Here is a 27,437-nt window from a genome sequence, read left to right on the forward strand (position 1 = left end):
TGCCTCACAGATGTACAAAATCTTTGATTGGCTGTTCTTTTCAGCACATAATTTGACAACAAATCATGTGGTTCACCAAGAATTCAACTAAATACCGCTGAAATATGTTTTATTATTTTATTGTGATTTTTGTATAATGTAATAATGTGATTTTAACGTGCGGGTAGGGCTCTTATTTTGATGTGGTGTTGTGACGTCATACGTATGCGCCGAGCTTCTCTGCTTGTGATTCAGCCGAAGAAAGGTTTGTGTTTTTAAGCATTTACACATGACAGATACAATACAAAGCGTTAAGTCTATTTTAGACTTTTTACAATCGATGTAAAATTATTTGAATATTACTGAATGTAACATTGCAGTGTTTTAGCTAACCGTAATGAACGTTTTTTTCAAGTAAAGGCAAGCACTTCCGCAAATGAGTAAAGTGTCCGTCTCATTTTGCTCCCGAAATCGTAAGTCAGTTTTTCCTAAGCAGGAATTCGGTCACTGTCAAGTAGTACTATTGATGAGAGAAACTGCCCTTAAAAACTCGTTTGAGTTAATCTATTAGCAAAATGACTTCAGTGTTGTCAACTTAGCAATTTTGTTTATTTAGCAACTTTTCAGAATACCCTAGCAACTTTCCCCCCAAAAAACTAACATTACACACATTATGTGTGAAACGTTTTTCAATAATAATTGTTAATTTATAATATATCTTGTTATTAGCTTGTATATTGTTGATCCGTTAGGTAGAATGATAAATTACTACCAATAAGCGTTATAAGGTCTCCTTAGGCCACTTATAACGAAATGAAAATTAATACTGTTTTATTTTGAAACATAAGTATTAAAAGTCATATGTGTGTAATTTATTTTTATTTTTTTTAGAAAAATAATCTATAACAGTATAACTCTTCCAGTATGAGATATTCAAAGCACCATCATTTCTTTTTTCATCTGTTTGCAAAATAACTTAATGGTATTTCTAAAATAATTTTAATTACAATGGTCTTGTTTGTGATTTTTGTTTATTCATCATGTACACTAAATTATTATTCAGGAACAGGTGCAGGTTATTCTACTGCTACCATTTTATTAATTTTCTCCTGATTAACTTTTATCAAACTGCAGACCAAAATAAAAAAAGGCCTAATTGATAATAGGGTGAATTTGGGTAATCTGGGACATTTTTTGCAATTTTGACTTATGCGATTTATTTCAATATCTAACACATTAGACTTTTCTGAAATCCCTAAGATATTTTCTAACCATGCCAGAAGAAAGAATGTAGATATTTAACCCAGAGGAGACATGACATATTAGTGTTTTTGTGCCCCAAAAAAAAAAAAAAGTCACTAAGTCTGTCTACATTCACCATTCTTTTATGCATGCCAAACACAGTATCACCTATTTTTAAAAAGCACAAAAAAAAAATGACAAGTACAGAAATCTCAATAAGAAAGTGTATATTATTCATAGAATTTTCATTAATTCATATACACATATAGGCTAGTACAGAGTTTCATAAACTCATAAAGAGTTTTCCAATATCTTGAAAAATAATTTCTATATCTACACAGGATTAACAATCTACTGTTATTTCATTTAAATTAATTAAAAACTCTATTAAAATTGTATAACATTTTTAAAAATCAACTAAAATTTAAGCAATAGCAAGCAATAATTTGATTAATGGAGTATTCCATTGGTTATTCATTTAAAGGTGCAATATGTAGTATTTTCTGTCCACTAGAGGCCTATTCAAAACAGAGGCGTAGCTTGATGCTGGCAAGTTTGAGCACGGAACCATAGGACATGTGGTCTTCACCTCAAGGGACGGTGCAAAACAATCGGGATAGGACTCGGAAAGAAATCATGTTCATGGATGCGATTATTAAAGTGCATATTGCAGGTTTAACATTTTTTTCGAGATGAATATATAACCTTGTACAAAAATACCATATAAAAAGGTACTGCAGGGTTTAAAAATGTTTTGCGAGACATAAGGGCATTAATTTAGTAGATAAAGTTACGGTCTCTGTAAAAAACGCTTTTTTTTTCAGCGTCGCGTCATTTTAAGTCACTACAGGGAGATGTTCGCAGAGCTCTGTGTTGATTCAGTGCAGAATATATTGGTATTTAGCAACAGTGGCCGTGAATCAGTGTGTTTTCGGTAGTTTTTGTATTCTATTTATCATCGTAATGGTAAATTATTGTGTTTGTGGAGGTTGCACAAACTTCAGCCTGTCAGGACATCGAGTACAGAGGTTTAATAACAAGAAAAACTACGCTGCTATCTTCTGTGCCGGGGTTTGTTTTGTGCAGGTGAAGAGACTGGACTTCACTTCTGCATCTGCGTCGAAAAACGCGTTCATTTTAGACTGGAGGATTATCATCCTGGCGATATGATGGTGCTCAACATTGTAATTCTTCTGTAAATGATTATAATGAATAAACTTACACACGCGATGCTTCTTCACCGTTTTTACTTGAATCAATTTCACCACTGATGAATACAAATTATGTACACATGCATACAGTCTCACACTTACACAAAACAGTTTTGAATGATGTGCTGGTAATGTAAATACTCCGATTTCATGCATATAAACATATATACATTCAAGTTCACACAACTACATAATCATGGCGTCATATACATCCTCACACTATCAGTGAATGGGCACGGAATAAACTCATAACACAGAATTAATGAATAAAGGATGACATGAAACACATACAGTAACACTATATGTTTGGCCGCCGGCGGGAGACATGATCACGGATCCGTCAGAGATGCAGCTCGATGAAGACTTACGGTGCACATTTTAAGTTTTGTGTTTGATTACTACATTTGTTAACTACCAAATCAGTCGTGATGAGAAACGGCTATATCACGTAACGTTAGTGTGGACGGATATTAACGCGTGTGACATAGGTTACACTTGATCAAAGTTTATTCGTTTCTGTAATTAGTAATCAGTTAGGCCTACTCCTAGATGACCAATAGCTTTGCTATTGCCTGATTCATGATAATAATCTGTACAATATTGTGATCTGAGCACATGTCGTTAACGTTATATCTATAAGCTAACACCGGTTGCTGTCCTGTTCTCCACTGCTTCTCCTCACACAACAGCTCAATTTGTCTCTTTTGACCGTTATTCTGTCTAATTCTGGCCTGTCCCTGCTCTCTTGACCACATAGCAGGCTAATTGTATGGCTGTGATTAGTTATACGAGTATAAATAAGCATTTACAATTTCCTCAACATCCGAACTGTCATTGCGATCCATTGTTTTCCTATAGTTTATATTGATCGCGTTCCCTTCAGTGATGTCACGTCCGATTAGGCATTTTTCAGATGCGGAAGTAAAATTTTCTCACAAAAAACGACTCCAGAAGCCTATGTAGCGTATTTATGCGTGTTTTTTCAAGAAAATCTATTTCATACATTATTTTTCTACACATTGGATCACTAAAGCTCTTACCTGCAATATGCCCTTTAACATTACTGTAGTATGAAACAGAGCAGGACCGAGTGTTGTGGGAGCTGAGCGAGGCCGCTGGAGCGATTGCGCAACATGCGCCGCGAGCAGCGGAACTTTTATTATGACACAGCCGTTTGGTGCTGCTTCCGCTTTTCCGTTCATGAGTATGTGGTAACGCAGCTCTGTTTATCATATTTATAGATATAGATATATTTGAGGGTGTTGAAAATGATGTTATAACGTTATTCTGTGCGTTCGCTTGGCGGCTGCTGTGAGACACTGTTGCACACTGCAGTAAACTAGATCGATTTTAGAATATCATATTAAATGCTGGATGGCTTGTGTTGATAAATGGCATGCAATTAATTTTAAAACGTATTGTATGATGGAGAAAATGCTGTATTACTGTTACTAAAAAGTAAAGCTGCATCTGATTATGCTATGTTAGCTACTTGACAAAATAGTGTTTTTCTCTGAGGCATGGTAAAGCATGGTACTCGCAAAAAAAAAAATCAAGAAAATTGAATTTAAACAATAAACGTGTTGAGTTATACAACAATAAATAGTTTTCTGTCTAAACATATCAAAACAGTTGTTCCCTTGTCTATTAAAACATGTAAATAGTAAAGCGTCTTTGGTGTTTCCATGGTTTCTACAAAATAAAACCGGAAACCGAGGGTAACGCGGGTATGACGCAATTGACAGGCGACTCCTCACACGTCCCGAAGCCTTGGTTAAAATTGCAGTTTTCTCACGATTTACAAATATTTGGATACATTTGGGATATTGTAAGTACTCAAATGAACAAAATATATAACAGTGGCATAGTGGTTTTTGGATATTTTACTGCAAAATTCTTACATATTGCACCTTTAAGTTCTCCATTCTATTAAAATTGGGGCTACTCATGGAACAAACAGTCCTCGCAGGTGAGAGACTCGTCATTATCTTCTGCACCTTTGGGATCGTCTCTGTCCCCATATGCATGCTGTAGCCCACATTAACACCTAATGTCTCATTATGGCATATGTTAATGTTATATTAGAGTTAATTTTAAAGTATATCAGTGGTCTACCCCAAAGATGTAATAAGACCTATGCCCTTGTCAGTAGACTTATAGAGTCCCTAAATGCATATTTAAAAATGTTTGAAGACTGTCCCAGATTATAAATGTTTGAAAGAAAAAAGATGATCTGAAAGATACATGTGCTGTTTAATGTGTTTAAGATGTGGCGTTCTCAGTGCACAACTTATGAACAGCTTAACCACAACTATTTTATTGATAAAGTTGCTTAATTTCTTGTGTGTGGGGGAGAGAGAGAGAGAGAGAGAAAATGCACTGTCCACAAATCAGTGTTTTTTTTAACTGTTTCATGTCAAAACCCCCCCAAATATAACGCTGCAGGAGATATAATTCCCTTCCTAAAGTAGCTATAGATTTTTACATGAAAAGACCCACTTGGACTGTGTGAAATAATATAGGCAACATGAGTATAAATATAATTTTTTATATATTTTTTTAATTAAAGCTGTGGTCTGCGATTTTAAGCCCTCTAGCAGTAACGGAACTGCACGCGTCTTGCGGAAGAATATTGTAGCTGGAGCTACTTCTCTCCGTGTATGTCTATGGTGAGTCACGCGGTTACTGTGATACTCTGTGGCAGGTCCTACCAGTCCGGTCTGAAATAGTCAGAATATAAACACTTATTATAAGTGTACCATAATGATTCAGGGTAAGACAAAAAACATGGTTTGTAAAATGGATTCATGTTGTACATTCTCATTATATCATTTTTGTAAATTTTGTACACAAAAAAAGTTGTGGACAGCAGCTTTAAGTAATAGGCTTTTATTTTACCACTACTAAAGCAAAAGCAAAATTTAAGAAAATTTAGGCTAATATAATTAGTCTGTGATTTTGTTTTCATTCTTTTTTAGTTTTGTGAATGTAAAAATAATATATATGTAATGTTATTTAATCCATTTTTTTTGCACATAGTAGGCTATATATATATATATATATATATATATATATATATATATATATATATAGCATAGCTTGCATGGTTACAATCACTATATTTGTTCTCATAGCCTTCAATATGATCAGTGAGCAGGATATGAAATATATATTATTTTAAATAAATACTGATTTATTTATTTATTTATTTATTGGCCATAGCCCTACAGCAGGAAAATGATTTCATAATGCTCTGTCTGTAAATGACGATTTTATATGGATGTTTTCAAAACACTTACTCGCGTGCAATAGTGGGTGTTGATATGGTTTCCAATGCAATTATGTCAGTCAATCATAACTCTTTTTCAATCATGCACTTTTTTATATTAACATTTATAATGGAACCTCAAAGAACATTTTAAAATAATACTAATAAAAAAAAAAATCCATGTCACTCTTACTGACTCCAGTACCAGTGCACTGACTATTGAACTAATGAGCTGATTGAGACGTACCCAAGATTTAGGTTGGATTTATTTTTCATCTTGTCAATTGTTCTCATCTTAAACATGACATATTGTCCAAACACACAGGTAAAACTCCTGGTGAAGCAACTGAGATCCACGTGAAACACTATTATTAAGATGGCGTTTATTAAAGTGGAGACTGAAGACTTGACGATTGAAGAAGCATTCAGAGTGAAACAAGAAGATTCTGAGACACAAACAGGTTGGTGTCATTCTCAAAGCTGAACTCAGTCACTTATTTATATAATGTGGACCTCTATAGGAATGAATGATATTTTGAAGATTGTGTCATGATTATAAAATAATCTTTGTCAAATTGCGTGTGATTCAAAGCCCCGGGTATACTCACTTTCCGTGCACGGACGCGTCTAGCACGCAGTTGCGTCCGCGCATCTTTCAAAGTATACTAACCATGGATGCGCGCGGATGACCGAGTTTGACACACGTGCAGTACAAGTTTTTCTATACTTTTACCAGACATCGTGTCATCAACCGGACATTCCTTGGGCAGGATCAGAGAACAAAAATAGTGCATCTATCAATGCAACATAGTTCAGAAGATACAGTGGGTACGGAAAGTATTCAGACCCCCTTAAATTTTTCACTCTTTGTTATATTGCAACCATTTGCTAAAATCATTTAAGTTCATTTTTGCCAAGATGGTGAGAAATAAGATTCTCTGGTCTGATGAGACCAAAATAGAACTTTTTGGCCTTAATTCTAAGCGGTATGTGTGGAGAAAACCAGGCACTGCTCATCACCTGTCCAATGCAGTCCCAACAGTGAAGCATGGTAGTGGCACCATCATGCTGTGGGGTTGTTTTTCAGCTGCAGGGACAGGATGACTGCTTGCAATCGAGAGAAGGATGAATGCGGCCAAATACAGGGATATCCTGGACAAAAACCTTCTTCAGAGTGCTCAGGACCTCAGACTGGGCCGAAGGTTTACCTTCCAACAAGACAATGACCCTAAGCACACAGCTAAAATAACGGAGTGGCTTCACAACAACTCTGTGACTGTTCTTGAATGGCCCAGCCAGAGCCATGACTTAAACCCAATTGAGCATCTCTGGAGAGACCTAAAAATGGCTGTCCACCAACGTTTACCATCCAACCTGACAGAGCTGGAGAGGATCTGCAAGGATGAATGGCAGAGGATCCCCAAATCCAGGTGTGAAAAACTTGTTGCACCTTTCCCAAAAAGACTCATGGCTGCATTAGATCAAAAGGGTGCTTCTACTAAATACTGAGCAAAGGGTCTAAATACTTAAGACCATGTGATATTTTCTTTTTTAATAAATCTGCAAAAATGTCAACAATTCTTTGTTTTTCTGTCAATAATGGGGTGCTGTGTGTACATTAATGAGGAAAAAAATTAACTTAAATGATTTTAGCAAATGGCTGCAATATAACAAAGAGTGAAATTTAAGGGGGTCTGAATACTTTCCGTACCCACTGTACACCAAAAGAACAGAAATCAAAAACAATGGAGAAGGCATGCTTGTGAGTTTACTCGTCTTATTTTTGAATAGCTCTTTACCCACTCTTCTTCAACGACTGCACATAGTGCTCAGTACTGTGCGTATTGCCACCTAGTGGACTCTTCTATGCTGCTTGCGCATGCTCTGTTGCACGCGCACTGTCCGCACGGTCTCGAAATTTGGGCCCCACACGGACAGGATAATTATGAAAATTACGTCATGCGGACGGTGCACGAACGCGGACGGCCAAAGTATACCTGGGGCTTAATTGCATTTAATTGTGCAGGCCTAATGGGGAGTATCGGTGCACAGCCATTTTCAGATCTCTCCAGAGGTGTTCAGTTGGGTTAAAGTCTGGGCTCTGGCTGGGCCACTCAAGGACATTCATAGAGTTGTCCTGTAGCAATTCCTTTGTTATCTTTACTCTGTGCTTAGGGCTTGTTGTCCTGTTGGAAGATGAACCTTCACCCCAGTCTGAGGTTTTGAGCACTCTGGAACAGATTTTCATAAAGGATGTCTCTGTACATTGCTGTATTCATTTTTCCTTCAGTCCTGAACAGTCTCCCAGTTCTTGTCGCTGAAAAACATCCCCACAGCATGATGCTGCCACAACCATTCTTCCCTGTAGGGATGGTATTGGCCAGGTGATGAGCGGTGCCTGGTTCAGGCCAAAGAGTTCAATCTTTGGTTCATCAGACCAGAGAATTTTGTTTCTCATGGTCTGAGAGTCCTTCAGGTGCCTTTTGGCTAACTCCAGGCAGGCTGTCATGTGTCTTTTACTGAAGAGTGGCTTCCGTCTGGCCACTCTAGCATACAGGCCTGATTGGTGGAGTGCTGCAGAGATGATCTTCTGGAAGGTTTTCCTCTCTCCACAGTGGGACTCTGTCAGAGTGACCATCGGGTTCTTGATCACCTCCCTGACTAAGGCCCTTCTCCCCCGATCACTCAGTTTGCCCAAGCGGCCCACTCTAGCAAGAGTCCTAGTGGTTTCAAACTCCTTACATTTACGAGTGATGGAGGTCATTGTGCTCATTGGGACATTCAATGCCGGAGAGATTTTTCTGTACCCTTTCCCAGATCTGTGCCTCGATACAATCCTGTCTTGGAGGTCTACAGACAATTCCTTGGACTTCATGGCTTGGTTTGTGCTCTGACATGCATTGTTAACTGTGGGACCTTAAGGCAGGAAAACACCAAGCTGACGGTTGGCCGTCGGGCAGTTTTTCTTTGTCGGCCAACTACGTTTTCTCAGCGTGTTCCGCACCGTCGGCTGAAGTTGGTCCTCGTCTGCTTTTTTTTTTTGGCCGGTTTGAAATGTTGTATCGCCGTTGGAGCTCGTCGGTCCATCGGGCCATCTGATCATTCTGATTAGCTGTTCAGCTACTGCCGCCTGCTGGTTCGGAAAGGCATTTCATCTCACGCAGGTGCAGAACTGACGTGCTACTTGGCTGTCACCTGTTTAGCATCAGTTTGGTGTGTCAGGGCAACTTTGGACACAGACGCTGCTGACGTGAGCCAACCCCACAGTCTGCTTTCGTCGGCTCTAGTTCGTCAGCGTCGGCTTGGTGTGTTCTGGCCTTTATATAGACAGGGGTGTTCCTTTCCAAATCATGTCCAAATTTACCACAGGTGGACTCCAATCAAGTTCTTAGAAACATCTCAAGGATGATGACAATTTTGAGTGTCATGGCAAAGGCTGTGAATACTTCTGAATTTAAACAAACTTCTTTAATGTTGTCATTATGGGGTATTGTTTGTAGAATTTTGAGGAAAATAATGAATTTACTCCATTTTGGAATAAGGCTGTAACATCACAAAACGAAAAATAAATGAAAATTCTGAAATCCCAGATGGTCAGACAGTTATTCATCTTTTATAACTCAGTAAAATATTAGTGTCTGGATGCCGAAGACTGTAGTGTACTTAAATGCTTAAAGTAATATTAATTAAATAGTGCTCATAAAATCTGCCAATCCCATTATATGAATGATCGTACGTTGATAAATGTGGCAGCTAAAAATTGTCATTTGAATGGCATGCTTAAAAAATTTATGGTTTAGAAGCCTCATCCCGAGAATTTACGACATGGAGAAACGCAAACTGGCCAAGAACAGGAAGTAATCATATGAAACAGAAATTGATCTTAATTCAAAAACACCCTTTAACCTCATAATTGTAAACAATTACGTTAATTTATATGCATATTATATACTGGTAAATAAATCAAAACAAACATTATAAACACTATAGCCTAGGCTTATTTCCCCTCAACTCCACAACAAATCCTTTAAATTTAATGATTTTAAAAACAGAACAAGAATGAAAAATAAGTAGCTATAAATTGTATATTTAACTATAAAAAATAAAACACAAATTAAGCTATACTGGCAATCATTAAACGACAAAAGTCAATCCAAAATGAATTTATTTAAAGCGAATCTGAAATGGCATTGGGATTACCTCTCTCATTCAGCAAGAATCCAAATGTTTCCATATTTTCTATCAAAACATTTAATGGATACAGAGTGTAACCGGTCCTACTCTGAGCAAGATTTGAACCGGGGTCTCCAGCATGGTAGGCAGGCATGTTAACAAGGACCTAAGGACCTAAAGGCCACAGCCTCTAATGTCAGTCACTAGAGCGGCTCTTGAGATCAGGGTTTCAGTGTGGTTTACACGCACAGCCCTTACTAGCCTACGTCCAGTTTTCTGTTTTGATTATAAGTGGACGCAAATAAAATTACACTTTACACTTTAGAATGATGTATTGCTTTTATCTGTATGAGCATAAATGAAACAATAAATGAAAGAGTAAAAAAACGGCACATTCATCGACCCCAGAGGGTTGAACCTCACAGATATTAGAGAGAAGACTTTCCTTCTGCAAAGCTCTGTCATACTTCTTCGTTACTCCACAATTGTGACATCACCCAATGAATTGTCATGATTTTAAACAAGCATCCTCCAACCTGGAGGATGTTCCCAGTGATTCTCTATATGTCTACTTTTTTAATAATAATGGGTTGTGCTATTGAACTGGGGTTAACTTTTATTTATCTTTTTTGTCTCAGACATGATGCCACTGAAAGAGGAAAGTCAAGAACTAAATGAAAATGAAGAAAAAGACCAATATGAGAAACATGATTTCATAAATGGAGAAAAATCTTTTAGTTGCTCAAAGACTGAAAATACTTCCTCAAGAAAAGGAGCTCAAACAACAGGAACTAGAAGTTATTTCACCTGCTCTCAGTGTGGAAAAAGTTTTAGTCAACCTGGATACCTTAAGGTTCACCTGAGAGTTCACACTGGAGAAAAGCCTTACACCTGCCAACAGTGTGGAAAAAGTTTCAATCGAAATGGAAGCCTTAAAGTCCACATGAGAGTTCACACTGGAGAGAAGCCGTACACCTGCCAACAGTGTGGAAAGAGTTTCACTCAACTAGGAAGCCTTCAAGTCCACATGAAAATTCATATGGAAGAGATCCCTTACATCTGTCAATACTGTGAAAAAAGTTTCACTCAAAAAGGAAGCCTTAAAGTCCACATGAGAATTCATACGGGAGAAAGCCCTTACATCTGCCAAGAGTGTGGAAAAGGTTTCATTCGAAAAGAATCCCTTAAGAACCACATAAGAATTCACACTGGAGAGAAGCCTTACATGTGCCCTCAATGTGGAAAGAGTTTTACACATAAAGTAACCCTTATTGTCCACATGAGACTTCACACTGGAGAGAAGCCGTTCAAATGTGGCCAGTGTGGAAAGAGTTTTAGAGGTAAAGTAAACCTTAATCGCCACATGACAATTCACTCAAGAGACAACTCTTTTATATGCCATCACTGTGGAAGGAGTTTCAAAGACCAAAATCAACTTAAGGATCACATAATAAGTCACAGTGGAGAAAATCCCTTTATGTGCAATCACTGTGGAAGAACTTGCACAAACAAAGCAAACCTTGAGGTTCACATAAGAGTTCACACTAGAGAGCAGCCTCTTTTCTTGTGCGATTAGTGTGAAAAGACTTTCACATAAAGAAACCTAAAGTGTCATTTGCAAACTCATTCTGGAAAGAAATTGCAGTGTTTATTGTGAGTGTTTATTAGGGGTGCAACGGTTCAGATTATTCACGGTTCGGTTTGTATCACGGTTTTAGGCTCATGGTTTCGGTATGTCAAATAATAATAATAATAAAAAGAAATAAGAAAAAATAATCGGTAAGTAAACTAAATTCAGTAAAGCAAAGATACAAATAGATACAGCTTTTCAGATTTTTCATGTAACCAGTTTTAAGGTACAGAAATTGAATAAAGTAGCTAATAAAAAAACATTGCATGTAATCTTCACTGTATAAATTAAATAAAGATCAATCATTATTAAGTTACTATTCCATCATGAGCAATTGCCTTGTCTTTTGTTGTTTGATTAACATTAAAAACACATTCAGACAGCAGGACTGCAAGGTAGTCCACCTTTTTTCATCCCGCTCCTGCCCGCTCCCGCATTGGTTCTATTCCGCACAAACCCGCTCCCGCCTAAAATTCACTCTGTGTTCACCCGCTATCCGCATATAGTGATTTTCTTCCCAACCTGCCGGGTCCTGCTAAAGATCGTTTCCAGAATTTCGCGTTTAAACTTCCCCTAAAGAAAGATAACAAATATAAGATGTTGCATATATACACGATTTGTTTGTCTATGATGCTGTCAACACCCTAAAAACGTCAGAGAAAAACTGTTGGCTTACTAGCTGCAAAATGAAATCTTTTTTAACATCCACACAAGAACAGAATGACGCTGACTGACGACCATTTCAGAACGTCTCTCCTCCAAAATCCGATCACAAAGGTTGAATGTTCTCTGAAGGTGCACTTGCGCAGACCTCTAATGCAAATAACATATCTTGCCAGGTTTCTCAGGACAGAGAACTGGGGACTGTGTGAACGCCAGCACTGCAGAAAGATTTGTTCACTTCAAGTTCAAGCACAGATGCACGGATGTCAAATCATCTCGGGAGCGACCGGGTTATTGTAAGACCGCCCCCCTCCCACCTAATGCACACTATAGTTACCAACCGCAATCCGCCTTTCATTCAAAATTTAATCCTGCACAGCAAGAAATCTTATCGGGTCCCGCGGAATGCAGACCTTTACTGCAAGGGCTGCTGTCTCTTTAAGACATAATACACAGATCAGTACACTGATACAGAACACATGCGTTCTTTCTCAAATGTGTAAGTTCATAACCGACTATGCTTGCTAGGATACTCGCATGTTGACATAATTTTGTGTGAATTTGTCCTTTCAAATGAAAGACTAGAAAGAGACCTCAATATTTGCGCACTGTACACATGCTTCGGATGAGTGCACAAATCTTCTCACAGCGCACGTTTAAGTTCTCTTTTTCGCCTTGCACTCGAATGTTTAAATTGGCAAAGCTTAAATGAGTTTAGTTTAAACGCAGATAGCAACGTGTGATGTTCAGATCTCACCTGCGCTCACGTGCTATCAACACCCGAGTGATGACGGCGTAAATGACTGCTCATATAAAGCATACTCGCATTGAAAAATATACATTAGCCTAACTGTGTTTCTCTGTTTTATTTAATTCCTACAAGCCATATTATAGGTGCGTTTGCGTCGTCAGATAGAAATGAACTGCGGTGCAAATTCGTGCCAAACCGAGTGTGCAGAACAGAACGGTTCAGGTTTTTTTTGTTTATTTTATTTTTTTTTTTTTACCAAGAACCGTTTCACCCCTAGTGTTTATAAAATGGAGCAATTTCAAAAATCACTTGTGCATGCACTCTTGAAGAAAACTGATTTACTTTAGATCAGTGCAATAAATCTTTTTCCAGCACACTTATAGAGACACCTGAAAAGTTGTGTAGATGTTAGACCTATTTGTGTACTTTGTTTGGAAATATTGCTGTGAAATACCACAATGTAAAATTATAAATAAAAGGACATAAACTGAATGATTTGATTGATCTTTAATGAGATAATACAAAGGTAAATATGTTTTCAATTTGGACTTGAATATGGCTACTGTTGGGGCTCAACTGATGTTGGTATGTTATCATTTGTTCCCTTTGTTTTAAGTTCACCACCTGTTTCTTGTTCAGCTGTCATTATCTTGGGAATTTAACCCCTTAAAGGAAATCAGCATCTCCATAAAGCTTGTCAGCAGATGGAAGCATAAAATGCTCCAAAATCTCCTGGAAGATGGCTGCATTGACTTTGCACTTGATAAAACACAATGGACCAACACCAGCAGATGTCACTGCCCCCCCCCCCCCCAAATCATTACTGACTTCAGAAACTTCACACTAGACTTCAAGCAGCTTGGATTCTGTGCCTCTCCAGTCTTCCTTCAGACTCTGGGACCATGATTTCAACATGAAATGCAAAATTTACTTTTATCTGAAAAGAGGACTTTCGACCACTGTTCACTGTCCAGTTCTTTTTTTCCCCTTAGCCCAGGTAAGATGCTTCTGACGTTGTTTATGTTTCAGAAGTGGCTTGGTAGTCCTTTTCCTGAAGATGTCTGAGTGTGGTGACTGTTGATGCGCTGACTCCGGCTTCATTTGACTCATTGTGAAGCTCTCCGAAGTGTTTTAATTAGCTTTACTTGACAGTATTCTCAAGCTTGTGGTCATCCCTGTTGCTTGTGCACCTTTGCCTACCCAATTTCTTCCTTCTAGTCAACGTTGCATTTAACTCCCTGAGGTCAGAAAACGCGCCGGCGCGTTTTGCAGGATTTTTTTCACATTGTAGCAAAACAGACTTAAAATACTCCGTCATTTCTTGTCATAGAGACATAAGTAATATAACTTGAAACTATAGAATGTCTTCTTTTATTTGTGTACAGAGTAAAAACACAATGTTGTGCTTTTTGTAAAATAAAGAAAACTAACATGATGCGTGATCTCTCCTCTCCCTCTGAACGAAGTCCAATCTGATAGTTCTCAGAAAATGAACTGTAACTTATGAATACTAATGACAAAAAAAGACACTTTTTTCTAAAGAAACGTTGAAATGTCAGGTTTTAAATCGTGCAAGTCAAATCGAAAACAAACATTCTGTGTTTATGTAATTTGTATGAAAAGAGAGCCATGTCAGAAGTCCAAGATTCAGCTTATTACCCACTAATGCGGCCACGCCCACGGAGCCAGCGCTATTCAGAAGCAAATTCAGAGGCAATACATGCATACATAGTCTCAATCGTGTATTTATTGTCTTGAAAAGTATTTATTTGGATGTTAAAGCCATGGTTAGCGATCTATAGAAGACATGCCGTTAGTTCCTAGTTCCTTTTCTTCTTTATATGAATTTGTGGCCTAAAGGTGTACAGAGCTCCCTCCGGCAGCAAGTATGTATTGAAAACACAGTATCCAGCACTCATAGTGATGACAATAAATATTACTTCTCAGTATAGAAAATTGACATAAATATATAAGAATCCATCAATATTTCTCCAAATGTGCATGCTTTTAAGCTAAAAGCCTATATGAAATGCCATAGAGGTAACATAATTGTTCAGACACTTAAATTGTAATAATATTTCACAGTATTGCTGTTTATGATGAGCTGAGACATTATTACAGAGGGTTTTTTTCACAGCCTACCTGACTGAAAGGCCTCATTAATATGCAAGTCATGTCAGGTCATTATCATGTGATGATTTTGTCTTCTCAGGTGTAAATGGCCCGTTATTCATGATGATCCACGCTCCAGGCATACTGTGTTTCTTGACAAAAAGTGTCTTACAAAAACTAAATCAATATATTGTTTTATATGGAGGAGTAGGCAGCATAATTTTTACATAATTCTGAAGCAAAAACTCTAGTCTACAACCTCCAATACCCAGAAGTCCTGTAAATACAGACTTAATATACTGTTTTTGGCCTTATTTCAGTGACTTAAGTTTTTTGTTTTTTCAATAACCACGCATAAACATTATTCCTTCAAAAATACAAACATGTACATACATGTTCCTCACATATTATTGTAGCCTAGTTTGTGCTGAATACAGTGTAATGACACTTTTGTCATTTATATGTTTATGAACAACTGAAAAAAGCACAAATGTCAGGGCATGTCAAAACTTCTCCAAGCCCCAAATCAGCCTCAGACTCCAGAGGGTTAATATGCTTTGATACATCACTCTGTAAACAGCCACCCCATTCAGTAATGATCTTCTGTGACTTACTCTCTTTGTGGAGGGTGTCAATGATTGTCTCCTGGACCATTGCCAAGTCAGCAGTCTTCCCCATTAGTGTGGTTTCAAAGAAGAGATACCCGGAATTTATACTGTAGTGATGGTCATTTAATGAAACACAAATGTAAATATTCTAATATTTTGAGATACTGGATTTTGGACTTTCATTAGCTGTACGCTCTAATCAACAAATTAAAAAAGAAAAAAAACTTTTGAAATGTTTTACTTTACATGTAGGGAGTCTAGAATCATTTTTTAAAATAATTTACAATAAAAAAATGAACGTTTTCACAATATTCTAATTATATGACCAGCACCTGTATGTGTTTGTCAGTTTAGTTATGTATTCGTGATTTAGTTAATAAAACTTGTGCACAATACATGTTTGATTCTGTTTCCCCGTCTGTGAATAAATTGCCTCTTAAATGATCAGATCTTATTACAGCTCTAAGCAATGTAAAAGCTAAGAAAGAATTATTTTTCTGTAGCCATGAAAAATACAATTCACTTAGAATGAATTAATAATTGATTCTGAGTGTTCACAGGATGAACCGATCTATCGATTGTAATGTTAATGTAGCTACATCAAGTTAATCTGATTAACTGATTAAAATATTCACAATTAATCATAATGAGTTTTGAATAATTATTAATATTTCCCCTTTGAGCTAATATCGCTACAAAAGGCAAACCGGTTCTTAGAGGGCTCATCGGTTGAACCAACTCCAACAACACAACCACCAGCCCAGAAGCACAGTGTAATCCCAATAAGTTCAGAACACTCAACTTTTATGAAAACCAATTACCTCAAAACATTTAAGTAAACCAACTCAGGTTTATTTTTTTTAACCAAACTATTGATTCAAACTAGTGCTGTTAATGTTAAAGCATTAAAGTATGCAGTTATTTCAAAATCCCTTAACTCTTTAAAATAATTAAAACAAATAAATTACTGAAGCATGCAAAATTGTCATTAATGTAATCTTTTTCACACAGTTAGATGATCTTGGGAGTCGGAAGTTTATCAAACTAAGCATCTACAATGGCACAAGCACCTGTATCCCTGATAGGCTAAAATTTCTATTCTAAAGGCATTTGCACACTGAGTCAGAAATTAATGTATGCGTTTTTTCGTATTTGTGATCCTAAAAATTTGTCACGCACAGAGACCGTGCACAATCAGTCCGATGCGTATTAATGAATCTGTTGCGAAAACCCCCCCCAAAACAATACAAAATGAAGTCTTGAAGCTGTGAGCATGATTTAATTGTCTTCTCTCTTCTTAAAAAGACAAAAAGAAAGAGGAAATATTGGGTCCATCCAATCCCGAGATTGCGTAGAGAGGAAGGAGAGTTCTCATCAAGGAGCTGCGGGATTATCCGAGCGATTCAAAGTTTACTTCAGGATGTCAGTGGCTCAGTTTGATGCTTTGCTACTGTCACAATCTGACTTTATATTCTGTATCTTTGTATTCCGTACTTTGTTTGTCATACAGTTTTGCTGCTTTGTGCTGTAAATGACGTGGATCAACTTGTCAGATGGCATTAGGGATTTTGAAATCCCTAATCATCTTTTGATTTTATTACGCGTCGGACTCAGAGTGCAAGGTCTCTGTGCATGCCGAATTTTTAGGATTACGTATACGAAAAAACGCATGCAAAAATGTCAGACTCATTGTGCAAAGGCCTTCAGTGTGCAAAGACCGTAACCCTTTAACCTGTTTTTGCTTCTCTGTTTGCGATCAGATCACTTTATGCCACTAACATTTTCAGTCTTTTCAGTTTTTAGTGAATTATTCATTCTAGTGTCTGTGTAGGTTTAAAACAATATTAAAGCAGAACTAAGCAAGATTCGCGAAGCTCCCCCTACAGTTTCCTTCAGTGAATGACACTGTCATAAATACTCCAAGCGCAGCTCTGGACTACAATGACTACAACACTCGCCAGCACAATAGTTTTGCAAATACAGTACAAGAAAGAGGAGGTGGGTAATTTGCAAATACAGTACACTCAATGGAGGTGGGTAATTTTCGAAATTGTCTTATAAAGTCATAATATATACATTGTTTTTGAATTACTGTAAAGCATTTTGTCACTCTCGCGTGAACGTGAACATGAGGCGAGATTGTGTCGGGTCGGTGCAGCTCAAGTTGCAAGTGCTGTATTCTGGCGTAGACGTGCCAGATGGGGTTAGTGCTCGCCTCAAACACACCACTACAAGTCAATTAACCATCGTAAGGACTTAGAAAACTATTTATGAAGGTAAAAAAAGTTACTTAGTTCTGCTTTAAGAAAATTGTCATATTCTGTGATTGTTTCTGAAGAGTGTGAGCCCTCACACATCATGCTGTGTGAAATACACACTGAACAGAATGTCAAAACATCCCACCACACTTTGCTTGTGTTTTGAAGTATTGGACAGTATTGGTGGTCCTGTTAAGTATTGCGATCATCCTTCAAGCAAATGATGACAAAATGAACGTGTTAAAACAAGATAAATGATGTATGCAATTTTAATTGCTATTAAAAATGTTATTCTACTGACAACCCTAATTCAAACTTAAAAGTTTACATTTCATTTTACTTAATACAGTATGTACCTAGTCATTTGGACACCAGTTAAGAGGCCTTAGACCACAGCCGGGTATTTGCAAGCTTATCTTATCTCTTATCAATGTCCAGCAGTAGTAACTCGAGAAATGTGTAATCCCTAAAAATTATTCCCACAACTTCCATTACCTGGCTATAAATTAGTAAGACACTTAAATTTTGTTCCCAGTTATCAAGTTTTACCAGATTGAGAGTTTGGTGGTCACTTGTGAATTATCATGCATTATTGAGAAGAACACAAAGAGAGCAATCAGTGAATACACTCTGGAAGTAATTGTGCCATCCACGCTTGACTGCCAGTAGATTTGGGGAAGTATACAATGAGTTGCGAGGAGCCTGCAGTCGGGATTCTGAGGGGTGTACGGCAAACATCTGCCACGAAAAGATTATTGTCCTTGAGCCAGAAGTTCTACAGCAGTACAGTGAATTGTCTCCTGGGTTTATACACCCTGATGTGCCATACCTTGGTGCCAGCCCTGATGCTAAAGTATATGATCCAACTGAAATTTTTTTATTTAATAATAAGTTTTATTTATATAGAAGATTTCAAGAACTCAAGGACACTTTACATAATGCTGATAGATAAAAAATACACAATTAGGCCACTGGAAATCAAAATTTCAGGATGTCAATTGGAAATAGACCTTTAAAGGTGCCCTAGAAAGTTTTTTCACAAGATGTAATATAAGTCTAAGGTGTCCCCTGAATGTGTATGTAAGGCTTCAGATCGAAATACCCCATCGATTTTTTTTTTTTTAATACATTTTTTTAACTGCCTATGTTGGGGCATAATTATAAATGCGCCGATTCAGGCTGCTGCCCCTTTAATGCTCGCGCTCCCTGCCCCCAAGCTCGCGACTCTATAATACATTGCATAAACATTTACATTTACATTTACATTTATGCATTTGGCAGACGCTTTTATCCAAAGCGACTTACATTGCATTATACTACACATTTGTATCTGAGTATGTGCAATCCCTGGGATCGAACCCATGACCTTGGCACTGCTAGTGCCATGCTCTAACCACTGAGCTACAGGAAAGCGAGGAAAGGATAAACAAAGTTCACACAGCTAATATAACCCTCAAAATGGATCTTTACAAAATGTTCGTCATGCATGCTGCATGCATACATCAGATCATGTGAGTATAGTTTTTATTTTGATGTTTACATTTGATTCTGAATGAGTTTGAGGCTATGCTCTGTGGCTAAAGCTAACATTACACACTGTTGGAGAGATTTATAAAGAATGAAGTTGTGTTTATGAATTACACAGACTGCAAGTGTTTAAAAATGAAAATAGCGACGGCTCTTGTCTCCTTGAATACAGTAAGAAACTATGGTAACTTTAACCACATTTAACGGTACATTAGCAACATGCTAACGAAACATTTAGAAAGACAATTTACAAATATCACTAAAAATATGATATCATGGATCATGTCAGGTATTATTGCTCCATCTGCCATTTTTCGCAATTGTTCTTGCTTGCTTACCTAATCTGATGATTCAGCTGTGCACAGATCCAGACGTCCTGCCCTTGTCTAATGCCTTGAACATGAGCTGGCATATGCAAATATTGGGGGCGTACATATTAATGATCCTGATTGTTACGAAACAGTTATTAACAGTTATGTTGAGATTCGCCTGTTCTTCAGAGGTCTTTTAAACAAATGAGATTTATATAAGAAGGAGGAAACAATGGAGTTTGAGACTCACTGTATGTCATTTCCATGTACTGAACTCTTGTTGTTCAACTATGCCAAGGTAAATTCAATTTTCCATTCTGTGGCACCTTTAAAATTTCCAGGCACTTTTTTATTAGGAAGTTATTATAAAGGATTGCTCACTGGTGAATACAGGTGTTTGCAAAGTTGTGTAAAGATATCGACGTGAAATGTGTTTTGTGCAAAGTGGGAAGAGAGAGCATTGTTCATTTATTTTATGATTGCATTTAAAATTATTTTAGTGTCATTTGGCTTTTATTGTTAAAACAATAATACAGACTCACAGAAAAAAAGTTTTTTATGATAATTTTGACTTTAAAATTTGGTATATTGTGTATTTACCCATTATATATGGAAAATGTATATTACTTGATTATAGAGATTTTTTTCTCTTTTTATTATCATCGTTTCTCCTAGTATTTGATTTACATTGTAACTGATGTTATTATTGCCTTTCTGTGTTCAAGAGATTGCAAGCAAGCAAGTAATTAATAAATACATACATTCATACTAACTTGTTTTAGACATCAGCGTACGATCAGGACTTTTCTTTTGGTCTGGTGATGTGACGTCATAAGATCGCGCCGCGCTCCTGCATCTGTTTTGGCTGAGGAAAGGTTTGTGATTTTTCCAGCGTTTAAAGTGTTTAATTCGCTATAAATCCCAGTTCAAACCAACGTATAGTTTGTACGTATTTCATATAATATTGCAATGCTTTAACTAACAATAATTAAGTTCATTTTTGTGAGTAAAACGCATCTGCACAGTAAGAGAAAAGGTGCGTCTCATTTAGCTCCATTTATCTTGAATTAGTTTATCGTAAACTAATTCTGCTACTGACCAGTATTGATGAAAGAAAAGGGGCTTGTCGGAAGTCCGAGTCAACTGAATTAATTGTTTCACAAAATGATTCACTTTTGAAACGCTTTAATCGCTGCACGCTGACGACACATGCTGGTCAAACCCGTGTAAATGCAACAACCATGTGTAATGACAACTTTTACAAACCAATAGCAAATAGTTTGATGAAAATAGAATCTATTAAATGTTTCCAAAAAATCATTAAATACAAATATAATAATAATAATAATAAACTTTATTTTATATAGCGCCTTTAAAAGGGTATTCTCAAAGCGCTTTACACATAGTACAAAGAAATAAACAGTCAATACACAATAAAGATAGATTAGTAAAAATAGTAAATAGATAGATAAATAGATACAAAATAGTAAAAATACAAATTACATATAAGCAAGTCTAAAAAAATAAGTTTTAAGAGAAACTTTAAAAACACTTTTTTTTTTTAAAAAAACACAGAGTTTGCATGTCTAATATCACAGGGGAGAGAGTTCCAAAGTTTTGGAGCATAGGAAGAGAAAGCCCTGTCACCTATCGTGCGCATACGAGTCGTGGGAATGGTCAGGAGGCCTAACTCCGAAGAACGGAGCTCACGCCTGGGAGTATAAACTGTTAAAAGCTCAGATAGATAATGTGGGGCTAAGTCGTGTAAGGCCTTATAAGTCAACATAAGAATTTTAAAATCTACACGAAACCTGACGGGAACCCAATGTAGGGACTCCAAGATAGGTGATTAAATATAAATCATAACTCTATATAATTTGTTCTTTTATTAATTTGCAGTGCTAGTTTTGAATGTTGTTTTAGCTAATCAGGTAATTTAAGGCCATATCAGGCTCTGTTCACACAGACTTTTTCAAAACCACAGCTTTCTCAGCGATTTGGCTGTTCATTCACATGCAAACGCAGTATCCGGTCACTGAAACTTAACCTTTTTGAAAACTCCTGCAGTGTTGCCATGTAGCCGGTAAAACTGGAGTTTGGCTTGTGACGTCGGAACTGGAACCAATAATAACCTTTATTTCAGGCTTCTGATTGGCTAGCATGGCTTTACAGTTAGGGTTGTATCTCCATCTTTTGGCTTGGCATGCTTTTGACAGTGCTTCATAATGTGTTTTTACATTTTCATTTGGATGGCAATTTTTTATTTATTTTTTTTAAATTGAGGAAAAACACTGTATTACGCATGCCAGACAAGTAGGTGATGTCACTTTGTAAAGAAAGATTACGTGTCTGCCCTTATGCATTCTTTTACAGAGCACACACGCATGCATATCCGCTTTATTTATAGTGTATTGCACTTTTGATATTCTTCTCATTATTTCCATATATCAGCTAATAAATCGGAAGTTTCGCACATTCACAGAAAACACCTTAATTCTGCATTGAAAAATAAGGTTGATACGATAGACTAAACACGTAATACGCATGAGCATGCCGTCACCATTTTTACAGATTCACGTTTTTGCAGTTTACACAGATGACAATGGTATCTTTGCACTTTGAAAACCGATTTTCAGGTAACCAAACCACCGCTGGTATGTAAACGTGGTTGCTAACTTCAGGAAAGGAAAATAAATAACAATCTCGGAAAATATTAGAAAATTATTGGAAAATAAGGGACAGAATAAGGCACACTCAAAATATTTGTACTGTACCACACAGTGTATGTCATTTCAGTATCTGTATAAAAGATGTAAAGGTTCTCTGACATAAACACATTTAAATATTTCTATGTAAAATTAATCAAATTTCAGAAACTTTTGTTATATACAGTCAAACCAAAACATTTCATTCATTATTACAATTTATTCACTATAGTTTAAAAAATGGTAATAAAATATGACAAGATCTCAGAGTTGAACTGTCAGAAAAAAATAATCTTAATTATGACAGCAAAACATGGTCAGTCAAAGTGTCTGAATAATTTTTGGTCCCAAATTTTTATCAGTTTTACTGGTAGTCCACTGTATGAAGAATTTTTGGGTATAAATTTCAGTTTATTTTGCTATCCTCACTAAGATAAATTACCTACAGTGTCCTGCACCCACTAGTAAAAAAGTAAAAACATAAAATTATTTTGACATTAGATATAATTTTGGTTTGAAAAAAAAAAAAAATTCTGAAGAAAGACAAACATAAATAAAGAAAGCCAAAATATTATCCTTTTCACATATACGTTTAAAATGCACCTTTTTTTAAAAGGTATTTTATTTTAGAATGTTTCACTTTATTATTTCCATGGCGACACAACCTGCAGCCACAACAGCGCTGTATGACAGACGTATAGCTTTAGATCCGTTTTTCCTTTTTTATTTAAAATATTCCCAAATTTTCTGTGTCATCATCTACCTGATATTCCAAATCTCAAATATGTGTAAGTGAATGTGTTTTATTGTTTAAAGACCTTTATAATGATCATGTTAACTTTTTTATAACAGAGATTTAATTTGGATTTTTACTTTCTTGTTAATTATTCTCATCTTAAACAGAAAAGTCCTGGTGAAGCAGCTGAGATCCATGTCACACTATTATAAAGATGGCGTTTATTAAAGAAGAGATTGAAGACTTGAAGATTGAAGAAGTATTCAGCCTGAAACAAGAAGATACTGAGACACAAACAGGTTGGTTTCATTCTCAAAGCTGAAATCAGTCATTTAAGATGTTGACATCTTCAGAAATTAATGATATTTTTCAAGAATGTCATATGAGTGTCCTTACTAAAGCAGTTTTATATAACATGGAGTGGGTCGCCTCATGTGGGCAGACATGATTAGATATTCATTGAATCTAAAGCTGGAACGACGTGGTTGATTTGCATTGAACGTGTCGATTTGTTGCACTATTTATATTTCCCAACAGTGGCGGCTGGTCAATAGGGGGCGCAGGGGTGCCGCTACTTTAACATTTTAACAATAAGTTAAATATATCACAAATTAATAAAAAAATTTGTTACACTTTTTGACTGTTAGTCATATTAAAATGTATTTAAAAAAAAATCTAAATTGTATTTTGTTTATATCTGTGTGTGGGGCGCCGACCAAATGAGTGTGTATGCAGGTCCGTAAACTAATGATTTTAGCGAATCAATATTGTTTTATATTTTTGGCCTCATGTGATTGGACCGTTCTCAATGACTCTCATTCCCGCTCAGCAGCTTGTCAGTTGACTGGTACTGATCAATGTGGAAGCAAGCACAATATCCAGATGAAAGAAAATTCAGTTTTATCCTTACAAACATACCCTTTTACAAGCCGTTCACACAAAGAAAAAAAAAGGATCAAGGAGCTTGGACCGGATCGACCCAACTTGCAAATTCAGCAGCAGTCAAATAATCGTGGGCGAGCTTACACTCGGGGATTCACCACCACTTCTTATGGCAAATGGAGTTGGCTAACTGGATGTGATGTAAGTCACGCCTTTTTTTGTTTTCCCTGTTTGCTGTTTCAAAGTCCTGGCACCGAAACGCCCTGGGCAACGACAGGGGTACGTGACTTAAAACATCTTTCTGAAAAGTGCAAACGGCATGAAAGTAGCCGCAGCCATCTTGACAACGCTATGAGGCTACAGATTTTTGGGAAAGTTAGCCTTGCTGAACAGCTAGGTGAAAACTACAGGATTGGCATTAGAAGGCACAATGAAGAGGTCATAAAAAATCGACACATCCTGTCTAGAATAATAGACTGTGTGAAATTTTGTGGTGCATTTGAGCTGGCTTTGCATGGCCATGATGAGAGAGAGAGTTCAGATGATCCCGGGATATTCCGTGGCTTGGTGGACTTTGTTGCTTCCCTTGATGGAGTGTTGAAAGAGCACCTTGAGAAGTTTAAGGGAACTTCGAAAATCATGCAGGACGAGCTGTTGGAATGTATGTTGTCTGTTGCGAAGGAACACATAATCAAAGAAGCACAGAACAGCGATTTTCTCTCAATCCAGGTCGATGAGACCACTGAAATTGCCACACAGTGCCAATTTGTGCTTGTGCTGCGCTACATTGATGCCAAAAGCAATGTCCAGGAGAGGTTTTTTGAATTTATCCCACTGCATTCAGCTACAGCTGATTCCATCGCTGCAGCACTTAAAGAGCGTCTTGCTGTCATCCTTCCTGAGAATCAGAAGAGTAAACTTATCTCCCAATCATATGATGGAGCCAGCGTGATGAGGCGTTCCACTGCAGGTGTTCAAAGGAAGATACAAGATGTGTACCCAAATGCCCACTACATCCACTGCTATGCACATGAACTCAGTCTAATAATGCAACAGGCCACGTCTCACATACCCAAAGTGAGAATTTTTTTCTCTGACCTTGAAGGATTTGCCAGCTTTTTTTCGAGATCACCCAAGCGCACAGATGTTCTTGATAAAGTAGTGGCCCAGAGACTACCAAATTCAAGTGATGTTAGATGGAACTTTCACAGCTGTGCCATCAATACCGTGTTTGAGTACAGAGAGGACCTCATCTGCTGTTTTGAAACCATACAAGACTCAGGTGACTTTGACCTCATTACCATCAGAGAGGCAAGAGCCTTTGCAATGCTGCTTGAGGATCAAGATTTTAAGTTCTTTCTGCAACTTTTCCATAACATCATGCCGCATGTGGACCTCCTCTATACTAAACTCCAGAAGAAGGACATAGATTCGGACCACATCAAGAAGAGCATCCAGCAGTTCCAGCAGGACATAAAGAAGATCAGGTAGCAGCTTTGTTCTTTATTTTCTGATTTTTGTTATTATTATTATTATTATAATTTATACATTTTCTTACTCCTTTGCAGAAATTCTCTCCATTCCCTGGTTGACCAAAGCAGTGCAGGTGGTTCTCAAGTGAAGAGGCGCCGGTCGCTAAGTCCAGAGGTCCATAAAAGGATTGCAGCAGAGGTGAGTTTTTCTTGCAGTCCATGTTACACTGCAGTATGGTATTTTTATTATTTTATCTTGTGCTCCAACATTTAAAGGATTAGTTCACTTTCAAATAAAATTTTCCAGATAATTTACTCACCCCCATGTCATCCAAGATGTTCATGTCCTTCTTTCTTCAGTCGAAAAGAAATTAAGGTTTTTGATGAAAACATGCCAGGATTATTCTCCTTATAGTGGACTTCAATGGCTTCCAGATGGTTGAAGGTCAAAATTACAGTTTCAGTGCATCTTCAAAGGGCTTTAAACGATACCAGACGAGGAATAAGGGTCTTATCTAGCGAAACAATTGGTCGTTTTTTTACATGTATATGCTTTATATAAACAAATGATTGCCTTCCAAGTGGTTCCGCCAAAATGGCACTTCCGTATTCTTCAAAAAGCTTACGCTGTATGTCCTACACCTTCCCTATTCTACTTACGAAAAAAATGGAACTGGCGCTGCATTCGTTACGCAAGTTGAATTATTTAATAATTTATATTATTATTAAATAATTAATTATTATTAAAATTGTTTCAAATAAATTCATGGCCACCTTTAAATATCTACGCAAAGGCCAGAGCATTGAAATGACATAAATGTATATTATTATTATATGTATAGTCTCACACTTTTGCTTCTATTTTAGAACACTTGATGTTTATCTAATCAAAATAACAAAATATGAATTGCAGTGATACAAAAAGAACTGAAAATGAATGCGTTTCTGGTTTGTTTATATGTCTGCATGAACATATTAAATTTCTTTCTCATGTCAATAGCTTTAAAAATGCAACTTCGTCAGCTAACGAATGCATAAAAGCATCCAGCTGTATATAAACTAATGCAAATACATGGTTACAATCATGACATTAAACATTTTGGTCAGATTTGCGTTTTCGTTACATTGTTTTAACTGCTGCCTTGAGTTACTAATGGCATCCTCTCAGCCTCGACAACAAACATACATTCAGCTGTTCATTCTCAGCTAATGCAGTATATAGTCAACAAATTTATTGCATTTTAATGATATGATCAACGTTTACTTTATACATACCTTTTCGATGTCTGTCTGTGGTTTAAACCCGCATCTGTAGGCGCTTTCCGTGCAGCTTGTGCTCAGTCCCTGCTGCGTGCAGCATCACATGTCAATATAAACAGCACGAGGCACCAGTGATCATTTTTATTTCACCTCTAGAGGCCACTCTCGTACTGTAAGATGACAGCACACCCTTCTCAGGTGCTCCAGTAACGAACGCAACCCGGAAAAACTATCGGCGGTGATTAATCGTCAAAACTGATGAATCGGTCAACATCTACTCTCTTGAGTAGGTACTTATTTTGAATATGTAATTACTTTATGACTGTTAAAGAAGTAAATTCTATATCAGGGATGGACAACTCCGGTCCTGGAGGGCCAGTATCCAGTAGAGTTTAGCTCCAACCCTAATCAAACACACCTGAACCAGCTAATCAAGGCCTTTAGGATTAGTAGAAAGTTATAGGCAAGTCAGTTTTTATCAGGGATGGAGATAAACTCTGCAGGACACTGGCCCTCCAGGACCGGAGTTGTCCATCCCTGTTCTATATGGTATAAAAGTGTAGTATTAATGTAATCTGGACATACTACATTTGTCACGCTGTCGTTATCATGTGACCTACCAGCGTCAATTACATCGCTTCACTGCACA

The 27,437-nt window shown here is 37.0% G+C and overlaps 2 protein-coding genes across 7 annotated transcripts in view; both read left to right on the top strand.

Annotated features, from left to right (window-relative positions):
• Positions 1 to 195: 195 nt before the first annotated feature.
• LOC137024945 (gastrula zinc finger protein XlCGF57.1-like) lies at positions 196 to 14,483 on the top strand. Of its 2 annotated transcripts, none has more exons than XM_067392912.1 (3): positions 196 to 244; positions 6,026 to 6,161; positions 10,512 to 14,483. In XM_067392912.1, exons 2-3 carry the CDS (start codon positions 6,077 to 6,079, stop codon positions 11,447 to 11,449), a joined length of 1,023 nt encoding a protein of 340 aa, XP_067249013.1. In that variant the 5' UTR covers positions 196 to 244; positions 6,026 to 6,076; the 3' UTR covers positions 11,450 to 14,483. The 2 variants fall into 2 exon arrangements, with proteins under 2 accessions (XP_067249013.1, XP_067249014.1); XM_067392913.1 differs by lacking the exon at positions 196 to 244 and adding an exon at positions 4,998 to 5,101.
• Positions 14,484 to 20,578: 6,095 nt separating this feature from the next.
• The window catches only part of LOC137024943 (oocyte zinc finger protein XlCOF6-like), a 29,769-nt gene continuing 22,910 nt past the window's right edge, over positions 20,579 to 27,437 (top strand). Inside the window, exons 1-4 of one of the 5 annotated variants that reach the window (XM_067392907.1) lie at positions 20,579 to 20,608; positions 23,342 to 23,473; positions 24,004 to 25,543; positions 25,625 to 25,727. In XM_067392907.1, the coding sequence (XP_067249008.1) occupies positions 23,389 to 23,473; positions 24,004 to 25,543; positions 25,625 to 25,727 (1,728 nt within the window). In that variant the 5' untranslated portion in view covers positions 20,579 to 20,608; positions 23,342 to 23,388. Of the gene's footprint in view, positions 20,609 to 23,102; positions 23,227 to 23,341; positions 23,474 to 23,754; positions 25,544 to 25,624; positions 25,728 to 27,437 lie in introns of those variants that run through there. The other 4 variants (XM_067392909.1, XM_067392908.1, XM_067392910.1 and 1 more) reach the window with 4 other exon arrangements.

The sequence above is a fragment of the Chanodichthys erythropterus genome, chromosome 8 (genome assembly GCF_024489055.1).
Source record: "Chanodichthys erythropterus isolate Z2021 chromosome 8, ASM2448905v1, whole genome shotgun sequence".
Taxonomy (NCBI): domain Eukaryota; kingdom Metazoa; phylum Chordata; class Actinopteri; order Cypriniformes; family Xenocyprididae; genus Chanodichthys; species Chanodichthys erythropterus.

What these genes read in the sequence shown, in the direction of transcription:
- LOC137024945 (XM_067392912.1), top strand. Translation starts at nt 6,077, where the DNA reads ATGGCGTTTATTAAAGTGGAGACTGAAGACTTGACGATTGAAGAAGCA. An exon ending in AGATTCTGAGACACAAACAG is followed by an intron (nt 6,162 to 10,511) that starts GTTGGTGTCATT and finishes TTTTTGTCTCAG; the next exon opens with ACATGATGCCACTGAAAGAG.